This window comes from Pseudochaenichthys georgianus, chromosome 21, assembly GCF_902827115.2.
Source record: "Pseudochaenichthys georgianus chromosome 21, fPseGeo1.2, whole genome shotgun sequence".
In the NCBI taxonomy this organism is placed as follows: Eukaryota; Metazoa; Chordata; class Actinopteri; order Perciformes; family Channichthyidae; genus Pseudochaenichthys; species Pseudochaenichthys georgianus.
In genome coordinates this window covers 29,752,598-29,774,867 of record NC_047523.1, presented here as the reverse complement: position 1 = coordinate 29,774,867, position 22,270 = coordinate 29,752,598, and the positions used below count along the sequence as shown (strand labels likewise).

The 22,270-nt window shown below is 40.6% G+C and overlaps 1 protein-coding gene across 1 annotated transcript in view; it reads right to left on the bottom strand.

The window, feature by feature from the left end:
* Positions 1–2,201: 2,201 nt before the first annotated feature.
* klf7b (Kruppel like factor 7b) overlaps positions 2,202–22,270 on the bottom strand; it is a 61,919-nt gene continuing 41,850 nt past the window's right edge. The window contains exons 3-4 of the mRNA XM_034109844.2: positions 14,756–14,879; positions 2,202–9,662 (exon numbers count right to left, since the gene is read on the bottom strand). Of these exons, the coding sequence (XP_033965735.1) occupies positions 9,611–9,662; positions 14,756–14,879 (176 nt within the window). The 3' untranslated portion in view covers positions 2,202–9,610. The remainder of the gene's footprint in view (positions 9,663–14,755; positions 14,880–22,270) is intronic.

Here is a 22,270-nt window from a genome sequence, read left to right as displayed (position 1 = left end):
AGGAAGACTCGAGCACACAGCGCACGCTGCATTATAATATATAAAAAAAGAACACCATGCGTGTCATGATGGCACATAACAGCTCGCGGCCGCAGATTACTCCGGGTCCCAGACCCCCCCATACCCCAACAATATTTTTATTGCAGATCTACATGAATCACACAAACGACCTATTTTGGATTCAAAATGGCGAATTTCGCCGAAAGGTGAGTGATTTTCATGCCTGGCTGCAACTGACAGTTATGTAGGCACATTGTTATTGTTTTTTATCGCTGTGTGATTAAAAGAATAAATACAAATAGCAGGATAGGCAATGCAAAACTTTATTTCGTACCTTCATACACACATAACACAACATTAGAATGAGCTTTTATCAACGCCTACATGATAACCTGTCAATATGACATTAATACAGAGCGGGCAGAACCCAAATCTAGTTCCAGTGCTGCACGAAACATGTTTTCGATGGACGAGAGTGAAAATGGAACGCACATGCTATTTGTTGTTTGTTTATATCACGGTGGTCTGTTCTTCTTCTCTGTTTTCCGGTTGTTGCCTCTTTTGAATGACAAATACACACTACCTCCGCCTGCTGGTAAGGAGAGTTATTGCCACTCATGCACTGAAGTCTTTGCGGTGTGTTCCCGTGCGACACACGCAGGGCGACGCAACAGCCGGCGTCGGCGAGTCCTCTGGTGACTGCTTGGTGTGTCAGGGCCTTACGGGAGGCTTGCTAATGTAAACAAAGACGTCCAAAACACGTCAGGCATTGTTTCTGATAGCAACTTTCTGTGGGTCCGCCGACGTCAGTTCGGATGGAAATCTCTATCCGCTCGTTGTACACCCGTTTTTAAAAGATTTGGGTACGGAGGAAAAGAGAGAGGGTTTTATTTTCTGATGCTGCGTGAGTTCCCCGACGCACCGGGGACATATGTATGTATAAAAGACATCACAAAGTGCATTTTGCATGATAGGTCCCCTTTAAAGTTAAGTTGAAGCTCATATGAAGCAAATTATGAAGTATCTTAAACAGTCTGGTGTAGATGTATTACTGCTGTTTCATACCAGCAATATGTCCACATAGAATCAAGAGGAAACACACAGAGGAGATTTCATACTCACCTCTAAAACAAAACACAAAGGCCGCTGTTTAAAGCGAATGGTATAATTGACGACCAGGCCCGGTTCCAGAACAAAATGACTGAGGGTGCATCTGAGATTAGAGAGGGTGCAGGGGTAAAGTGCTATTTTTATAAGTGGGGGGTGGGACCTCACCTCCTCTTGGGGGGTCCGAGGGCATACTCCCCCGGGAAGATTTTTTTTTTTTTAAATATTGAAGTTAAAAGCATCAATCTGGTGCACTTTGAGAGCAAAATTAAGAGATCTATGGATACATCTCAACACCCATATGAAACACAACTGTAAACAGATTTACTTTTTCTTTATGGATATTTTACAAATCACTCCTCTTTCAAACTGCATTCTTGTTTTACTGTCATATAGTATTTCATTTTTAGTGAGTGAGTTACTCAGATGAGTACCAGGAGACAGCGGTTGGTACTCTGGTACAGTTGTGGTGAAGGCATCTGACGTACTTGAACCGAAATGTCTACATGCATAGCAGAAGATGGCATCTTTTTCACATGAATATTCCAGCCAATCTCTGTTTTGAAACCATGAGCTGCAAAATGAGCGCCTTACCCCACTGTACAGGCGAGTTGGGTACTCGACAGTGTAACGTAATGTCCCCATGATCTGAACTGTTATTACCTGCAGTAGATGCAGTGTTACTGCTGGCGATAAGAGCTGGTTGTTTTAACCATTTTCTGATGTCCATCATTGACTATATTCTTATTATTATTCTTGTTAGTACTACAATTATTATTATTGTTATTATATATGTGATATTTTTCACTTTAGAATTTTTTTTTTTTTCACTTTAGAATTTTTTTCACTTTTCGTTTTTCAAATGAGGGTGCATAACGACTCAACTGAGGGTGCAATGCACCCTTATGCACCCCCGTAGAACCGGGCCTGAATGACGACCAATGTGCTGGGGCTTGGTCCCTAAGTGGAGGTCCATGGTTTAAATCTGGCTCAGGACACTTTGCAGCATGTCATCCCTTCTGTCTTCCCGTTTCAATTCTGACTCTGTACAATAAAGAGAATTGTCGCCCAAAAAAACACAAGAGAGCCACGTCCAGATTCTACCATTTATTACACATATTACATTCTTAAATAAAAATGCTCCACTTAACAGTTCTTGCATAGATATCTTACAATACCAATTTAGAAAAGAATTATGAAACAGACCAGTAACAAAAATAAATTTTCTTCTTCCTTAATAAAGAACATTACCATACTAACATCATATAATACAAATAATATTTTAAACACTTTGTACAGCAAAACATTGTAAATAAAACAAGAGAACTCAATATAAAAAAAAAAAAATGTCAACAGAGGTGACGGTAACAGAGAGAGGAAGGTGGTGTGGAGTGAAGGTTTATGGATCAAAGGTTGATATGAAAGCTATCGGAGTAGCAGAGCCCCTGCAGGACGGGATGTTGTGATGGTGAAACACACCTGCTGTCTTCTCTTTCCTCTACATGTCGACTCATCCCAGGATATATATAGTTGTGATCGTCTTACAGATATGGTTTGAGTTCACTGTGGTGATATGAAGGTGATAAAACACAGCTTTCACTAAATTACAAGTCTGGATCGTTCACTTTTCCCCCAATGTGTGGCAAAATAATTGGCACCAAAATCATTCTGTGTCTCAGGAAAATATTTGTATACCATTAGCACACACATTTGAGTGTGGGTCTTAATTTAATAAATTGTATTGTTTTAAATTATATGTTACTCACTAGAAGCATTGCAGAGATTTTGGAGATTGTATTTAATACAGTTTCACTACAATATCCACTTGGGCAAGCAAGATCCTCATGCACATTTCTAAAACCTCAAGTTTAGTATCCTAGATCTCTGAAAAGCAGCTGGTGAGCAGCAACATGTTGTCATAACTGACAGAAACAATGGGCAAAATTGTGAATATAAGACCAATATTGGAAAAAAAATTCAGGAAATGTAGTTCGACACCGAAGAATCCTGTGGACAGTCGATTAGTTCAACACATTTGTTTTGATACCAATCCTTTTGCACAGACTTAGAGGGGTCAAACAACTGGTAGTACAACAGAAAGTAGTTCTCGAGCTATACCCTAAAAGAATGAATCGGGCATTAACGGCCCGTCTACACAGCGGCGTGCGTTGAAGCTTGCCGGCGGGCATGTCTGAAACTCGACCAACAACTAATCACATGAATCTCCCGCTCCTGACACACAGGTGAAGCTTTCAACGCACGCCGCTGTGTGGACGGGCCGTAAGATCTAACAGATAAATTAATCTGACATATGGAAAAGCCCCTACAAGGATCGGTCGACCAAACCTAAACTGTACCTATCGACCGGATATGTAGTTGTGAATGTGGAGAAGTTTTAGTAGTCTCACCAAATAACTGCTTAAAGCACCCAAGCTGCTCTTGAGAACTTCCCGAACAGCTGGATATCTGAAGACTTTGAGTGTGTTCGGCCACACAGGGCTCTGACTGCTTGTGGTTATGGTGGACAGGGTTTGGTATGGATGAGGTGAAATATACAGACAAAGGGAAGGGGTAAAGATGTGTGAATCTCTTATATACTGACACATTAAGCATAGACAAACACAGAAGTTACAGACGAACAGAGTCACTCCGGGATGTCCCAGATACCAAGAAAGTTCAACCAAGTCCCAGCATGACTGTTTGTAATGTACAACAAACTTCTCCAGAGGTACGGTGATGAAAAAGGCTTTTCAGTGGAGGTTTAAGTCAATATGTCACTCTGGTCTATGAGCAGTGGACTTGTCATAAATTGGTTCTTGGTTGTAAGGTGCATCCTGGACGTGTAACAAATGTTAAGTGGATATTTGACAGAGTGCTCCAACAGACTAAGCTAGCAGTGCGTGCACATGGAGAGTGCGATAGCTAAGTATGAAGATGTAGTGCAATGTTCCTGTGAACTAAAGCAGATCTATAGAAACGCTGAAGTGTCTGAGACGGCGCCGTTGCCACATAGTTTCACACAGAGCGGTCTGTGTGTAAGATCTCACGCTATTTACAAAAGCTGCCAGAAGTGACAATCCTTTTCTAGAGTGATAGAAAACTGTGAAACTGAAGCCTGATTCCTCTAAAGGACTATGTCACACAACAACTGACTGGTCAAAGAGGACATCAAAAGGCTGTTTTCACACTGTTTGTTAGGATGCAGATTTAGCAAGAATTTAAAAAACCTTCATAGTTTTAGGCAAACCATTCTCAAATGTGGACTTCCCTGTCGGTGTGAAAACAGCTTCAGAAGAACTCTCCCTCTTGATTTAGACTTCAACCATGTAACCATCGGATGTATGGAAATGGTCTACATTGTTGATGTAACATTGGCTTATGTACTCAACAGTTTAACATTTCCCAAGACTCCAGCCCTCCTGTGTCTTTTAATGACTTTACTATTTGCAGTGTGCTAACAAGCCAACATAAACTGAAGCTTCCGCACTCCTGCCTATAAGACCATGAGAACATTATTTTACATTTGTGAACAGCTGACAGATAAGAGACTGAGAATGTTATGAAGCATGAAGACTTCGAGAGTACTGGTAATTAAGATGTAATGGGAGGGACCATGATTTTAGAAAAACAATCCCTTCTCCTCCACCTTTTTTTCTACACTACTTTTCTGCTTCTCTGCCTCTCGGCTAGTTCCTCTACGTCTACTACATTCACAGCAGTTAACTTGCAAATATGCAAATCTTTGGGCAAAATGTGTGTAAAGTGTGCATTCAGCAATCCTGCAGCTGATAGTGCATGGACAACTGCTGTGGACAGAGAGGAGGAGATGGGGTGAAGATGGAGGAAAAGATGAATGGCACTTTAACTGTGAAGGAGGAGGGGTTTGTGACAGAGTGGATAAAATATCCTTAGGGCCTTTGCAGATACATTGTCATTTATTTGATCTATAATCCATGAGATCAAATGAAGGGGCTGATTTAATTGTTTTTTTCCAACACAGTTTAGCCCCTTCAACACATTTCACCTGTAATTTCTCGATACTAACGGGATCTTTTGTTTATTCCACATCAAATGTGTCCACTGGGTAAGGAACGCTGGAATTGGTCTGGCTCAAAGTCCCTGTTGTTATTTTTCTCCGGACCACTCAGTTTCCCTGTGACCCAGAGCTATCTCATTAGCTGAATTGCAACCAGAGCGGCAGACCCTGGAGTGCTAATGCTAATCAGAGCTGTGGGACGGCTGCTAGTTTGCCTGGAGGACCCTGAGAGACCCAGAGCAACACTGTGACAAGAACCTGCTTCTACACAAAGAGAACAATACGGGAAATTGTATCCGAACTGACTTTGAGATCTGTTAGATGTCAAAACATTTTAATTCAAGGGGAGAAGGACATTTTAGTTGCTGGCCAGTGCTACAATTGTAATGTGTGCTCTGAAATGGTATATATATTCTTTATATGAACAATATATTTAGTTTGGGGCAAACTTGTTCAATGTGTTATCCCTAAAAAATATATATCACTGTACTGTGTGTACTTGAAGCAAATGTTTTTGTTGTTTATTAATTGTTTTCTTTTTAAAGAAGCAGGTACATTTGAATCGTTATTTAATTTGAGTTTTAGGTCAATATGACACTGACTAATCCCCTCAGTTCCCTATAAAGTATATTCTCTTGTGGTTTTAGCAGCTCAGCAAATAGCACGAGTATGAAATGGTTTTGATATTTTTTATGAAAAATGTGTATCGTTGATTTTATTCTGAGAAACGCATCACAAGTCACAAGTGTAATTTAAACTATCCTGATAGAGAGGAGTTTCATTTGAGAGCGTCGTTAAATGAAGTGCAAGCTTACAGCTCTCTGACTATGAATGAATCTCATGAATAAATGAATGGATGAATTAATGAACAAATGAAGGGTCTGAACAAAACCTAATTAACAAATTGTCAGCCATTGCTTAGTTTAAAAGCATTTACAAACAGCGAAAATATCAAGCAACATTTCTCCCACACATGTTCAGCAGTTAAAAATCTGTTATCAACCCCTCTGCTGAATCCCTGCTCCCCTCACAGTATGCCTAATTGGGACACATACATACACACATATACACATTCATGCCATCAAAAGCCCCACAAAAGTGCTACGATCCCCATCCCTCTGATTGTACGTCTTGTATTGGAGGGCTCTTTCTACATCCCATTGCATGTCTCAACATATTGGCATGACTTTGCATCATCCAAGCTGAAGAAAACAACCATCGATATAGCTTTTGTAACAGAACAAAGAAATGAAATAAAAATTGAAACACTGGATTCATCTCCGAGTGGGTTGCTTTGCGCTGTATTTAGAAACAGAGAGTAAGTAGAGAAAGCTGCCGCTGGACACAGAGGCCTCATAAGGAGGCGATCTCTCCTGAGCGGGGAGACTCTGCCCGTGGCTAAAGGGCAGTTCCACGCTGGAGGTTTTTGGTATCGATTGTTCAAAGCTGCACCATAAACCCTCTAAGGGGAGTGTTTTCACTGCTTCACCTAATGAAATCGGGCAAGGCCAACTGGCACACTGACTGGGCACGCTGGGATGTGAAACCCCCCGCCAGCTTCAGGATCCCTGCACCCTCACCCAGCTGCAGCAGTCAGCAGCAGCGAGGATGTTTGCATGCGCTACAGGGCATGATGTTGGTGGTGGGTGGATGGAGCAGCAGCGTCAGTGTTGGTGTTGATGTCGGCGGTATCAGTAATGCCCAGATTGCAAGGCGAGTTTATTTTTCTGCAACCATTAAGCAAAGGAAGCAGGCGTTGTGGATGTGAGCTCCTCAAAGTTGTTGCCTCTCATTTTCAATTTTTTTCCATCAGAGATTTAAGTATTACTGATTGAGTTCAGGTCATAGATCAATTAAATGCATTTAGCTCTGAAGAACCAGTAGGTGATGTTTGATTTTTGAAGAAATTAGTTTATTTACTTCATTATTTTGTTAGTTGGTGTGACCAAGCAAAATGTCCAAACAGAGACTAACGTTTCTCCCACAATTTAAAATATTTAACTGTCATGATTCCGTTCAATTTTACCAACATAATTGATGGTGTAACCGGACCATATGACTCAAACCTCCAACAACCCAGTCTGCTTTTTCAATAATTGAAATAGGGCAAATATATTCTAATTCACTGTAGCCTACATAGATGAAGGATAGAGAGGTTGGTGAGGATTATTGACCTGCTGTAGATTTGTGAAACATTTGGTTTACACCCTTCATTGCAACAAACACTTAAACCAGAGTTTCTGAAGTAAAATCGCTGATTAAATGAGAGGCACAAACTGTAGCAAGGGATATGTGGGTGATTGTTGGAACTGAGAACAAGCTGATTTCTCACTTCAAAAGATTGAAGTCGTTTGTTACCTCCAGCCGAGAGCTAAGATACTCTTCTACAAACAACAGTTGCTAAATTCCTACTGTGAAAAAAGATCTGGGAGCAGAACATATAATTTCAGGAAGTGTGTGTGTGTGTGTGTGTGTGTGTGTGTGTGTGTGTGTGTGTGTGTGTGTGTGTGTGTGTGTGTGTGTGTGTGTGTGTGTGTGTGTGTGTGTGTGTTATCAATAAAGCCTGCCATGCAGTGTTTTGTTTTCCAACTCTGTTCATCAGTTAAATAATTATTTTCCTAAATCTTATTAGTTTTATCTCAAGAGGAGCCGTGAGCAAAGAAATTGCAGTGTAAGTCTGCAGTGTGTGTGTGTGTGTGTGTGTGTGTGTGTGTGTGTGTGTGTGTGTGTGTGTGTGTGTGTGTGAGTGTGTGTGTGTGTGAGTGTGTGTTGAAGGAGTATGTGTGGTTGTTCTGTATACAATGTGTAGTGCGAGACAGAATAGTTTTTTGTGTCGTATTTTTTCAAGTCTTTTTATGAGTTTTTTTTCTTTGTGTTCCTTTTTTAGCTGTAGAAAAAAAGCACAGATAACATAGAAAAAAATTCAGTGCAGTCAATGGATACGAAAACAGGCAAATTTGACTGGGCTGAGGTGACCGTCTCTATTCGGCACCACCACACAAAGGGTGGTTTGTGTCTTAAGTCCCACGTGAGTTACTGAAATGCAGCTCCTCATCCTACGTTCATGCCCTGCAGTGCCGCCGGAAAGATGAAATCTCAGAGTCTGTGAAAGCGCTCCAGGATGATTTTCAGAATGAACAAAAAGCGAAGAAATAAGAAAAATGGGTTCCAAGCGAGTTCTCTGCCTCACTCCGGTAGAGTGCAAGACCACAAAGCGTAATGCAAGGGTTTTGTATTTCAGCTGGAGTTAATCACAGGCAGAAAGAGAGGCATACAAAATGAAGACCTCTCTGCTCTCTGCATTTATTTTAGTCCAAAAAATACAAATCCCTTTTCCGAGAGTAGGTGTGATTGTATTTTTTTTGTTCATCCACTGGTTGCTCACAGTTGGCAGAAGCAGAGCCGGTGCACACGGGGATTAAAAGACCAACAACCCTCCCCTTCTCATCCCACACATTCTGTTGAAGTCTTCTTAGTTTTTCAGTTTTTTTTTTCTCAAAAGCAATTCAGTGAGTTTTAAGACATTTTCTCCAAGAGAGAAAATAACAAAGTGTCATTGTTTGTAATAACAACAATAAGAAGAATTATCATCCTCTAAGTAGAAAAAAAGGGAAGAAAGTGTCGCTGCGCATTTCTGTCAGATGGCCTGCGGAGGCGGCAGGCGTCTCAGTGAAGGTGAGAGAAGCAAACACCCACTGGAGGAGAGCCTGAGAGCTGTGGCAGCACCCGCTGACCAGGTCCCAAGGGTGCACCAAAACACCCAGACGAGCCCTGGGTTCGATTGTCAGCTATAGTCAATCCGTACAGTCTCTCTCCTGCAGATTTGTTGTTTGTTGTTGTTTTCTTCACATAGATTACTGAAGCTGACTGCGGCAGATGATGGTTTCTTATGTTTCGTGTATGAGAAACACAAAACAAACAAGAAAGTTGAGTATATGATTTTAAAAGCCGGTAAAACACGAAGAACTGACTACATGGATATTTTAAGTTTCTCCACTGAACTATCTCCTCACCTAAAGTGACTTTATGGTTTGAACACGCTGACTACATAAAAAGAAAAAATGCGAAGTAATGTTTAAATAAGCAAGTTAAGTTTATGTTGGTTTGGCAGTGTCCAAGCCTCCAGAGCCACATGAGAGCAACTGGGATTTACCGGGATGATGCATTCAAAGACGAGTGTGTTGCGTGTTCACTATTGCAAGTGTGCGAGTGTGTAATTTTAAAGAAAAACAACAATCTAGCTACTCCTCGTATTCCTCCTATCCCCATCTCCAATGAGAGGGCCTGCAGTCCGTTTGATCTTTACGGCCCCCTCAGATGGATGCCCTGCAGGCGTCGTTGTTTCGGACTGGTTTATGGAGGGGGTGAATGAGGCAGGCGGTTGGTAGCTCCACTGCCCATCCCTCTCTCCTCCTATCTCTTCCTCCTCGTGCTTCTTCCCCTCTCCCACTCCTTTTTCTTCTGCCCTCAGATGTGCCTCTTCATGTGCAGAGCCAGGTGGTCCGACCGAGAGAAACACCTGCAGAGAGACCAGAGAGATCATGTCAGAAATCTAACATCCAAACTATGTATGAAAAATAGTGTAAATAAGAGATATGGAATCTTTAGAGGAATCTGAATAAATGCTTGAAAAGTACAATAGGACACTGTTGATAAAGAGAAACAGCTTAGTTACATAATAGTATATAATTCACAGTATGAATACATTTACAAAGACATTACAGTTTGTTGGAGATTTGCACAAAGTGATAAATAGAGCAATTCTTGTTGATCAATGTCACTGGCTATTGTGTGAATTTCCCCCTTTGTCATACCCACTGGCTTTGTTTATTTTTTGGGTAATATTCTTAATCCCAGGCCCCTCTAACCTTAAACAGTAGTGAATATTAATTCAGTATTTCCATGTGGTGTCAACTTCAAAGAGAGTTGGCATTCTGGTGGTTGGAAAGCTGAATGTCCAGTGATGCATGTGTTAGCTACATAAGCTAACTAGCCAAGGTTTGCCGAAGATACCAAAACAGACCTTGTAACACAAATATTTATCAGGAAAATCACAACTGTCTTTGCAATGTTTTTCTAGCACTTTGGGTCAAACAACATTGAACCGCTATTGATGAAGTTTAATGATATGGCTTGCTAACTTGAGCATTAAATGCTAACACAACAAACTAGCTAGCCGTGTCAGTTTGTCCTCGGGTGACACAAATATAGACATTCCCTTAAGTATTTTTTTTATTTGATATCAAGTGAGACACTTCCTGAAAAGTAGTCTGCAATGGCTGCTATACATTTCTATAAAGTCATATTTAACCGAGCCTATTGGAAAGCGTAAAGTATAATTTCCACACGAATAATAGTGTTCATGGATTAACACACACAGTGTTATGGCAGAGAACAGGAACGCTTTTTTAACCACTTGATCTTAAATAAAGTGATTGAAGATAGTTGAGTAATAGTCTTACTTTATTATGTCACAAAGTGAAACTCAGACATAGACGCATATGGGCTAACTCAGGCTCAGTGATTTTGACTCAAACACGACCATAGATCACAGCCAGACCTCCACCGCTCGGTAGTCAGTCCTCAAGCTCCGAGAAGAATACTATTGTAGAAACTAATTAGATATGCATCGTGAACATGGACACTAATGCAGACAGTCTGGCAGTACTCTCTAATGCCGGGCCATTTAACTCAGCAGTGACTGCACCTGGTGTGGGAGAAATAAAATCAGGTGCTGGGGATGTGTAATATAAGAGTCGCAGTTTCACAAGTATTTTAATTTTATGACCCCATTGTGAGAACATTAAACTGAACAGGACCAATAAAATGAATCACAAATTATATGACTAAAGGAGAGGCCAAACAAAATGTGGGCAAGAATAAAATGAGAAATAAAAAATTAAATTTGCCAGGGGCCTTTATTCATTATTAATCAATCAAGGCTATTCCATGTGTGTGTGTGTGTGTGTGTGTGTGTGTGTGTGTGTGTGTGTGTGTGTGTGTGTGTGTCTTTATCCAGAGACAGAGCTGAAAACCCAAAAGTACAATAGAATTTTTTTTCACGCTGCAGCACAATTTGCTGTCTCACAGATGCTTCTACTGTTTCCCTCAGGAAACCCCATTGTTTAGACTGCAACAAGCCAGGAAAATAAGGTAACAAGTCAAAAAGCTGAAACTTAAAGACAAAATTAACATTTACAACCCTTTTTGGAGCTTTCACTGCAAAATGATAATGATACGTTTCCTCATGAATTCAACTGAAAGGAGATCTCTGACAAGCAGGATGAAATTATTATTAAAACCTTGAAATACTCTCAAGAAAGCTGCTATTATCTGCATGTACACTTTCATTACACATGTGACATTATCCGCCTGATTGAAGCTACAGAGAAATCATCTGACACACCAAATGTATTTTAGTGGTGGTTAAAAACCTCCCCCCTCTCCTCTGGTGGTCTCAAATAAAACTGAAAGCTCATAACAGCACCATCTTTTGGAAGTACTTTATTCTTCATAATGTTACTCATTATCCTTGGTGCCTAAGGGTTTAACGAAAGATTCAGATTTCAAAGCATTACAATGAGAATGGTGTGTGCAGTTCAGTTGACCTTTGCTCTCATTTCTGTTCTCTGTGAAATATATTTTGGTTTTTCCTCAACCCTATGCTGACCATGTGGTACCTACTGTACACCTGTGTGTGTGTGTGTGTGTGTGTGTGTGTGTGTGTGTGTGTGTGTGTGTGTGTGTGTGTGTGTGTGTGTGTGGCTGGACAGATGGCCATGCCAGTTACTGTGTCACCGTTGGGACCAGCTGGTACCACCCTGACCCCCCCCCAATCCCACTCCTCCTTCCTTCCCATCCTCCACTCTTCCTTCCCAAAACTCTCCCTTCTCCTCCTCCTCACTTCTTTTTGTCCTCCTCCTCATCACTCCTCCTCCTCCCGGCTCCATGGAAACATCGGGGGGTCCCCGCTTGATTAGGCAGGATTAATGACAGACTGCAGTGTGTGTGTATGTGTGTGTGTGTGTGTGTGTGTGTGTGTGTGTGTGTGTGTGTGTGTGTGTGTGTGTGTGTGTGTGTGTGTGTGTTTCCCCAGGAGAAATTGTGTCATATTGAACAGTCTATCTAATGTTAACCTCTCCATGGCGGCCACTTTTTGCTATTCTCATGGTAATATTTGTTGGGCTCCACCCACCACAGATGTGTGTGTATGTGTGTGTGTTCTACTGTAAAAAGTGAGGTACATCCTGGCTGTGTTAATTGTGTTTCCATCCACTTTGTAATTCAAGAATTAACAAACCTAGAGGGAAATATTGGAAATGTGTGAAATGAGACTAAAGATTTTAGACAGCAAGTATTTTGAATTGCAGCTAGTAGCATTAATATTGTCAGAGACTGCTTTGATGTTGCTCTGAAAAAGTTCCTCTGGTTTTATCTCTTCAATGCTAGTTCATGTCTATAACATGTCTGAAAATTGTGAAAATGATCCATCGAGCTCCTCAAAATCCAAGATGAGGTCTTTAATCGTTTGAGAATCGAAAACACAAAGATATTAAGTTAAACATAATTTAAACAACAAAACGTTGGAAGTTTCATATTTGAGAGACTGAAATATACATTATTGCCATTTCTGAATGAAAATTCAACTGATTGAAACAATTAATAGATTATAAAAAATGTGCACTAATCTTGCAGCTCTAGTAGGAATACATCTTAAGAGTCACAGTCTTCTGATGAAGGGAAGATGTGTGATAGAGATAAAACACTGCCACCAACACTGTCAATCGAAAACATGAAAATAAAACGCTGAAGCCTAAAATAACTTCTTCCACTTTGATACTCTTTCAGATTACAATACAGACTTTGATGTACGCAGAGCCTCAAATATAACACAGCCTGTATCTGTGTCATTGTGTATTTAAGTGTGTCATTGTTTTGTCTGGACCTTTAGATGCTCATGTATGACTTTGCAAACGTCTCTGCGTTCTGCATGCACAAGTGTGTGTGGGTCTCTACACACTGTGCATCTGTGTGTGTGTGTGTGTGTGTGTGTGCCAAGAAGGAGCTAATACAGTCCCAGCTCTCAGCCAGGATTAGAAGCTTCCAGCAGGTTTCTGGAGGGTTTTATGTCTAAAACCCGAACTAGAGGGAATCCACAACAGCCAATTACACTGCCTCTAGGGCAAACGCGTGTCTGTGTGTGCGTGCGTGTGTGTGTGTGTGTGTGTGTATGTGCATGTGTGTGTGTTGCTCATCAGAAACGTAGTGCAGGCACACACACACACACACACACACACACACACACACACACACACACACACACACACACACACACACACACACACACACACACACACACACACACACACACACACACACACACACACACACACACACACACACACACACACACACACACACACACACACACACACACACACACACACACACACACACACACACACACACACACACACACACTCTCACAGAGTGTTTATGTTAAAGTGGAGCTGGCATCTGGTGCCACTCAATTAGCTGCGACCAGTCTGCCAATAGCCAGAATCCATTTAACTGCCAGCAAAGGGGCATGAGTAAGCGCGCACACGCGCACACAATACACACACGCATACATACTTCCCTGGCTTTTGTCCATAAGGAGATTAGTTTGCTTTCATTTTGAAACACACAACCCTTCATCCTTTTTTCTACCTTTGTTTTACACAGAGGTCAAACTGCGTTGTGTTGCAGTGAAAAAACAGATTGACAGAAGATCAATAAGTAAAATGTTCCTCCACTGGCAGGACAACATGACTAGCAAGCTAATAATAAGCCCATATCTAAATAACATTTACATGCATTCCTATGGCTGCAGGAAAACGGGAATCCATTAGGAACTTCATTTAGATAATAACTTTTCTTATCATTAAATTGACTGCACTACAAGCTACAGTCTTGAACCTTTATTTCTCAGGAGTCCAGATAAGAAATCCCCTTAGATCCTCCTGCACAGCTGCTGCAGGAGGAAATGAGTTTAAGAAAAAATGATCACATCTCTTCTAAATTTCACAAGGGACTCACATTCAGTATTTAGTCTCCAAAAGTCCTGAATCCTGTAGAATCCAATTTTGTACACTTCTCTTTTCTTTTCATGTGTTCTATCTTATCTTATAAACGTTTTAAACGTTTATTTAGAAGATAAAGGGTAAAGACTTCACCCTGGGATGTGGAGAATTCGGATGGACATTTCCATTTCTTTTTCTTAAAATATTTTAATGACGTAATTGAAAATAAAGGCCTTCTTCACAGTAGACCTTTGGACTAAAGTGCACAGGTGTTACAAATAACATTAATAATCATTAGTGTCCAATTAGCCGTCACGGACAAAACCAGGACCCTGAACTGAAGCACCCTCGTAAATTGCATTATTCACACCTGAGCTTCTCCTGCTGTGACAAGTCCGTTTTCTGTGAAAAAGGCCAATGACAAATGTTTTCTACTTCTACTTGAGAACAAATGCAGGTTTAAAAATGACAGATAAAGGGCACCAATGTCCCACAAATGTAAAGTTCACTACATGTTTCTCACAGTTTCTGTTGATGCCTGTGTGTTTACCTGTCGCAGTGGTTGCACTTGAATGGCTTCGCTCCGGTGTGTTTGCGGTAGTGTCGTGTCAACTCGTCACTGCGGGCAAAACGCCATTCACAGCCCTCCCATGAGCACTTATAGGGCTTCTCACCTGAGAGAGAGAAAGAGAGAGAGGAGAAGGTGTCACATTTTATTATAATTTCTACATCTAATTTCACACGTGTCAACTACAGCTGTTCACTAATATAAATATAACCACCCCTGGCTTTTTCCAGACACACACACAGCCCAGGGGCCGGGCAGGCAGACCATCTTTAACGCAACAGCCATTTCAATGAGCCAATATACTCAATTAGTTGTAAATGAAGTCTTTCAGCACTGCGGCGTGTTAATTCACAATCCTAAATTCACCCTGAAATGAATCTCGTTTTGTTCACGCTATCAGAACGCCCCCTCCCCTCACACACACACACACAGCCACACACACACCCTGAGGTGGTGGGATCTGAAATGTAAATGAAGTTTCATCCCCCACTTCACCAGATGGGAGTAGAGATGGTGTATTGTTCTCAGCCTGTAGTTATCTCTCCGTGATAGAAAGCCTTCCAGCTGTGTGTGCGTGTGTGTGTCTTCTAGCTAGAGGTGTGTGTGTGTGTGTGTGTGTGTGTGTGTGTGTGTGTGTGTGTGTGTGTGTGTGTGTGTGTGTGTGTGTGTGTGTGTGTGTGTGGGAGCAGACTGTCTTCAGATGGGACGTGATGATGTCTGACTGCCTGTTCAAGAGTGCATTTCTCTCTGAGGTCTATATGTGAGATGAGCAAATAAATCAGGAAAATCATATACTAACCTAAAAAGTAAGACTATATTAGAACTGAATTTAAGAATATATAAGTTAACAGATCTATGAAAACACAACTCATATTATATTATATGATGTATTATACTGCAACACTGTACTGTGGGATAGTGCTACACATTCAACACCCTCCAGTTCAGAGTCTTTAACAAATAAATGTATTTTCTGCCACAACCTCGTTTGTGCATATAGCTGGTGTGTTTAATTTGAATTTGGACGAGTTCATTTGTACTAATTTGAATACGTTGGGTTTGAAAAATTGTTAATATAAACTTAAGCCAAAACATTTCTAGTCTTAAATTGGTAGAGCAGCAGCAACAACAACAACAACCTAATATTATCCTCTATCTTGACAACAAAACAGTAGGATGAACTTGTTTGCCTACATTACAAAGTAATCTACCAGTAGTGTGCACATATTGGACTGGCCGAAGCCAAGTGTAGCTGGCTGATTTTGCAAAGCTTTTGCTGCAAAGTTGAACCACAGCACACTTTAAATCTGGCCAAACATCACTGCAGACCCCTTGTGTGTGAGTGTGTGTGAACTGGGGGGTGGTAACCATAATTGGGGTCTAAATGATTCTTAATGGGGAGTGATACAGCAGTTAACAGTCAGTTAGCCAGATGTCCCAGCAGCCCCTCCACTGCCATCACAGCACACACACACATCTTCTTAAGGAGACAAACACAAACTCAGAACAGTCGAAAACAAAGTGGAACTAATGTGGAAATGTTGAAGTATTCCACATTGTGATGGAAACAGAATTGGATACAATAAAAAAAGATGTGTCACAAGTGCCTCCATTTTTAATCAGGATTGAAAATGAAAATGAAACTCAACCCTGCCACAAAACTCATTTTATTTAAGTACAACCTGGGTCCAGTTCTCTGCATTGCAACCCAAAAAGATTTTTCAGAGATTCAACCAGGTCTACTGTTGAACTCACTGAGTATGGCTGTACAACTGATATCATGTATTTATGTATTTATAAAGATAATTAGATAGAGAGCTGGGCTCCTGCTCATTCCTATGGAAGTAGCTCAGTGGTGCTAAAATGTCTCGACTACCAAGTGATATATTACAGGGATTTCCACATCCATGGGGCCTGTAGAGCAAGCACTCTAATGATCTGTATTCACCAAATGTTTGAAAGAATCACTTTTAAAATGTCAATACTCGAAAATGGATTTACTTGGACCCAATGTAAGCCCATAGGGAAAAGTATTTTACACCCCTATGGCATCATGTGCTTACCCGAATGTTGGAATTACACATTTGGGCCATTTCAAAATCTGGCTTTGAAGCCGAGTGCTGTTCCTTGTAGCTCGACTGAAATGTGTTTCTGTGTTTGGAAGACATTTTTGTTGCCAATCTGAACTGTTTTGGTAACACCAAAAAGGCATCTTCTTGACACCTGATAGAATATACTTATTTATTTATTTAAATACAACTTTCAATGCAGATTGAGCTTCCAATTTATCTTTTTGTGCTGTTTACCTATAATTCCCTCAACCATAGCACGGGAATAACTTCTCCATCCCATACCAACAAGTGTGAGATTGCTTTTCCTTCTTGAATAATCGTGCCAGAATAACCAAAGCTGTAGAAGAACACCTTCACATGGACTTAAATCTGAGCTGAGAGCAGCTCTGACAGCAAGGTGATGCAACGACAGGTAAAAGATGATGTGCTACAGGAACATCCAACTGTGAGTGACGCCCTCTCTCCCTTTATTTCCCATCACTTCCTATGTCTCTTTGATCTGAGCAGTTTTTTAACCACACAGACAACGTGCAAGGTGACGCACTCGTTCTCGGATTGAATTAATTATTTTAGGATCCTGAGCTATGCTCTCCTGGATTTGCATATTCAAATTCTCCAGTCAAATCTTGTGCTGTCGGTTTCTGATTTCCCCAACAGGGATCTGGGTTTTGTCGATGTCCCGTCATTGTGATTTTTTGGAGACACACTTTCCTCTGCCACCTCACCCACAGTCTCGAATGTTTTGGGGTGCAAGACCTCTCCAAGCTAGCCTCTATCACTGGCTTTTCCATGGGTTTTGTCATCAAGTTTTTCCTTTATTGGTCTTTTAATAGCTGAAATATTCTCTACACAAGTCTGTTTTGGTAGTAAAACTGCACATGTAAAAAATAATAATAAGAGGAACCAGTTGCAGTGGTCTAAACACCAAATAAGACTCACTTTGGAGGATAAGGATGGACTTAGAGGAAGATCTTTGGGATCTTACTGGAGAAAGTGTTTATGCAGCCAAACAGTACATGCTGTATTGGCACTATAAGCACGACCAGGACAAGTACATTGAACCTGTTAGGATGGACTATCAATAGAGTCCAACTAACACTGGATCTTTAAGTCCAACATCAAATCAAATCAAGTTTTATTTATAGCACATTTATAAACGATTTTTGGTCGAGCCAAAGTGCTGTACATATAATAAAAATAGCCTACAGTAGAGACACTTTACAGCAAATACAACAGCACAGTTTGTTCAGAATATCAGTATGAGAAAAACGACACCCTCTATCCTTAGACCCAATACTCAATCTCAATACTTGAGAATCATAAAGAGTGGTTCCCATTCTCTCTTTTTTGGCTGAACCAGATCGGATATGTCTGAGCTAGAAATGTACACTTGAAAAATGAACCATACTGTTGATACTGTGAGTAACTCAAGTCTAGTCAATATCATTTGAGAGCCACACATTCATACTTTGCTGTTACTCAAACATGTATTTCTACCAGACTGATTGGCCTGCTGATGTTTTCGGTTGGGCTCTAATGGTCTAATGGATTTAATTGGTATTTCTCTACTTCTGTTATTTCTAATTCACCTCAAGAAAGGCCTTTAAAAGACATGAATTAAGACACTTAGACTGCCACACTTTTTCCCCGGTACATTTAAAGCAAAGAATTGGCAAGCTACCCAACTGAGAAGGTACAACAGCAAGGCCCCCAATTCTCTAGTAGAGCTTTACTTTTTTTTGGATTCTGAACAGATTTTCTTCTAGTTCTGTAACGAACTAAAAAGCCTCCATGTTGAGTCTTCAGCAGCAGTATCTGAATGTGTGAATCCTCCTACTCACTCCTCAGAGGCTCAGGACTGAATACAGGACCAATATTTTCAACATACAATAGCAAACCACTTGGCAGCTTATCCTGTTTGAGAAAAGCTACACTCTCAACCTGCCTGTGTGTGTCAGTGTGTGTGATATGGGGTATGAGTGGGGGCGCAGGTGCCAGACAGGCGGCCGTTTCACACTCGTCTTCAGTAATTGGCCACAGAACCCCATCTTCCTTCAATAGGACCCCCCTCAAACATTCACACATACATGCTATAACACACGCAGACACACACACACACACACACACACACACACACACACACACACACACACACACACACACACACACACACACACACACACACACACACACACACACACACACACACACACACACACACACACACACACACACACACACACACACACACACACACACACACACACACACACACACACACACACACACACACACACACACACACACACACAGTTAGAGGAATGAAGCAAGGCCAGCTCAGACCTGACGCCACAGCAACCATGACGCCAGCCAATTATAGCACGGCAAGGCAAGGATGCGTGATAAAGTCACCTAGCAACTGAGAGAAAGAGAGAAGGGTGGTGGGGGTGGGCGAGAATGTGTGTGTGTGTGTGTGTGTGAGAGAGAGAGCGAGAGAGAGAGATTAACAGGCATGGACAATCAACCAGGCACCAACCAATTATGGAGGAGTGTGATGCAGTTGCTTGGCAACCCAAAGTGAATGAGCAAGTGGGAGAGAGTGAGAGAGAGCAGGTTGGAGGTTGGTTTAGTAGAGGGGTGTGTGGAGGTTTATATGTGAGTGGAGGTCTTGGGTTAGCAGGGTTTTTCCTCAATCCTCATGAGGCTGTGGCACCTGCTGAGGGGGGGGTTCAGGTTTCAGGAAGTCAACCTCTAGCTGGGTTTTTATTTGTTTCTATTTTAACCTATGAACTATATATGAAATAATTGTACAATCTTTATATAATTGTACACATAAAGCCATTTTGAAAACGATGTGTCTGATTTCAATGTTTTTGTTTTGTTCTACATCCCAAACCTGAAACTTTCTTCAGCTAAATAAACCTTTAACGTGACCAAGAAACCTGCATTAATTATTGTCAAAATGTCATTATCACTGTGAGGTAATTCAGTGCAGTCATTTAAATATGTACCTAATCTAATTATTACAAAAATCAAAACCATTGTTCTCTCATGATAAAATATTACATTGCATTTAGCTGACGCTTTTATCCAAAGCGACTTACAATAAGTGCATTCGACCAACAAAATATAAACTTGAAGAAAACAGAATCATATAAGTACATCAGGCTTCATAGAGCTAAAACATTTCAAGTGCTACTCAACTGGCTTTAGATAAGCCAGTCCTTTATTAGTATATAAGTGCTTTGTTAATAGTTCTATCGCTCGAAGTATACAACTCAAGCCATTTCAGCTTCAATGTTATCGTAGTGTTAATTGATTTTCAAACCATATAGAATTAAATGGAAACTGATGGCCGCCTGGTTTAATACAAAGACATACACAGTAAATTATCCATGATTTGTAGGTCAAGAACTGTTAATGAACCAAAACGCGTGCACACGTTTACTGGAGGAATACAATAAAACTGAGTGCTATATAAATCAGTCATGTTTCTCAAAAAGGTTTTCATTTTTCTTTGCAAACCCTAAATGTCAAAGAATGCTTTTAAATGTCATCCAACACTGTGACCTATCAGAGGTTTAACAGCTGCTGGAAAGTGCTTCTGGTCTTAAAAAATGTCCAACAACTATACATCAACTAAAATCCTTTGCTGGTTTTAATTTAAATGTGGCCAATTTAATTGTTTGGAGAATGTTTCTTCAATCAAGTTCTAGCTGAGACGTCTGGTGTTTTTTTTTATTAGGAAACATTTTACTAGACATGTTTTTTGTGTTCGATACAGTTTAATGTAGAAAATATGTGGTTGTAACAAAGCTGGTTTATTTTCAAATATAGAAGAGATTGATCCTTCTGTAACTTTGTACTTAAATCTATTACAACAATTGCTTTTCATGAGGAATCTTATAGTAAAAACATTTGGATTGTATTGCACCATTAACGCTATGCTGGGTATTTACGTCAAAATTGTAACACACTTGATGGATGGTGAATGTCAGTTTTGTTGTTTTGGGTTTTCCTCTGTTTTGTCTGAAATGCCACTCAACTATTACACTAGCAGACAGCCTGTTTATGGAGTTGTTGGAAGGTGTATTTTTTCACAAAAGGAGCTAGGGTAGCAGATTCCAACCTGTCTCCAGTCTTAGTATTTTCCTCTTCTAAGCATGTCTCTGTCTTATTCATCTGCTTTGTCTCTGATTATTTGCACATCATCATCTGACAGCAGCTCCACGCATTTGAGCTGTGATCTGCAATGTGTTGTCAAAATATTGTATCAGGTATCAGGAAAAATAACATTTGTTTAAGTACAAGACACTACTGTTACACTCCTTTAAAACGGTTCATTGTTCTGGTATCTCAGTTGCTTTATATTTTTCTAGTTGCTATATAATATTGTTTTATCCTGCTTATTGATTATCAGGAAGATTAAATTACTATCCATCTCATGTTTAAAGAGAACAACGTACTGCCTCGTTGTTGTATGAATCCTCCAGTCAAGTTGCCATTTAAGTCCATGTCAGTCTAAAAACCCCCCGTTTATCTTTTGTGTGACGGTTGTCATAAGCAGTATATGGATCGTTATGGCTAAATCATTGTGTGGGATTTGTCAGTGACCTTGACCTTTGATTAACTTGATCTAAACAGTTCATCCTTGAGTCTAAGTGGATGTTTGAGCCACATTTGAAGTATTCCTTCAATATTTTCCTGAGATAGATTGTTGGGGCGGTGGTGGCGAAGTCGATAGGGACTTGGTTTGGCAACTGTCACCAGTTCAAGTCCCGGCAAGACACCGGGGCGCCGTTCAAAATGGCAGCACACTGCTCCTAACACAGGATGGGTCAAATGCAGAGAAACAATTTCCCCACGGGGATTAATAAAGTATATCAAATATCAAAAATATCAAACAAGAATGGGACAGTCGTGAAGTCACATTGACCTTTCCCTGTGACCTTTTAACAGAAAAATAGAATAAGTACAATTATTGAGTACAAGTGGACATTTGTGCCACATTGTACCCTCCAGGCCTTTATAAGATATCACAGACTGATACAGACTTTCAAACAAATAGAGAGAAGAAAAGTCGGGCTCCGGCTCAGAACAGACTTGGTTTTTGGAGATTTACTGAATTAATATGTACATCTATTAATGTTATAACAATCCCATTTTCCTAAACAGGAAAATAAACAAGTGCGAGAAAATAAACTTCCAATCATAGCTACAGCTCACAAAGATTGTTTTGGATATGAACAGAGGATTATTATTACCCGCATTATGTGCAATTGCTGCACATGAACAGTAAACTCCTGACAGTGCTCGGTGTAATGATGTTTCTAATGGCCTCTGGTGTGAACTATGTGGCAGTAAGTGCATTGATGCTGTGCAGGCTTTCTGCAGTTGCTCCTCCCTGTAGTCTATGCTACGTTAA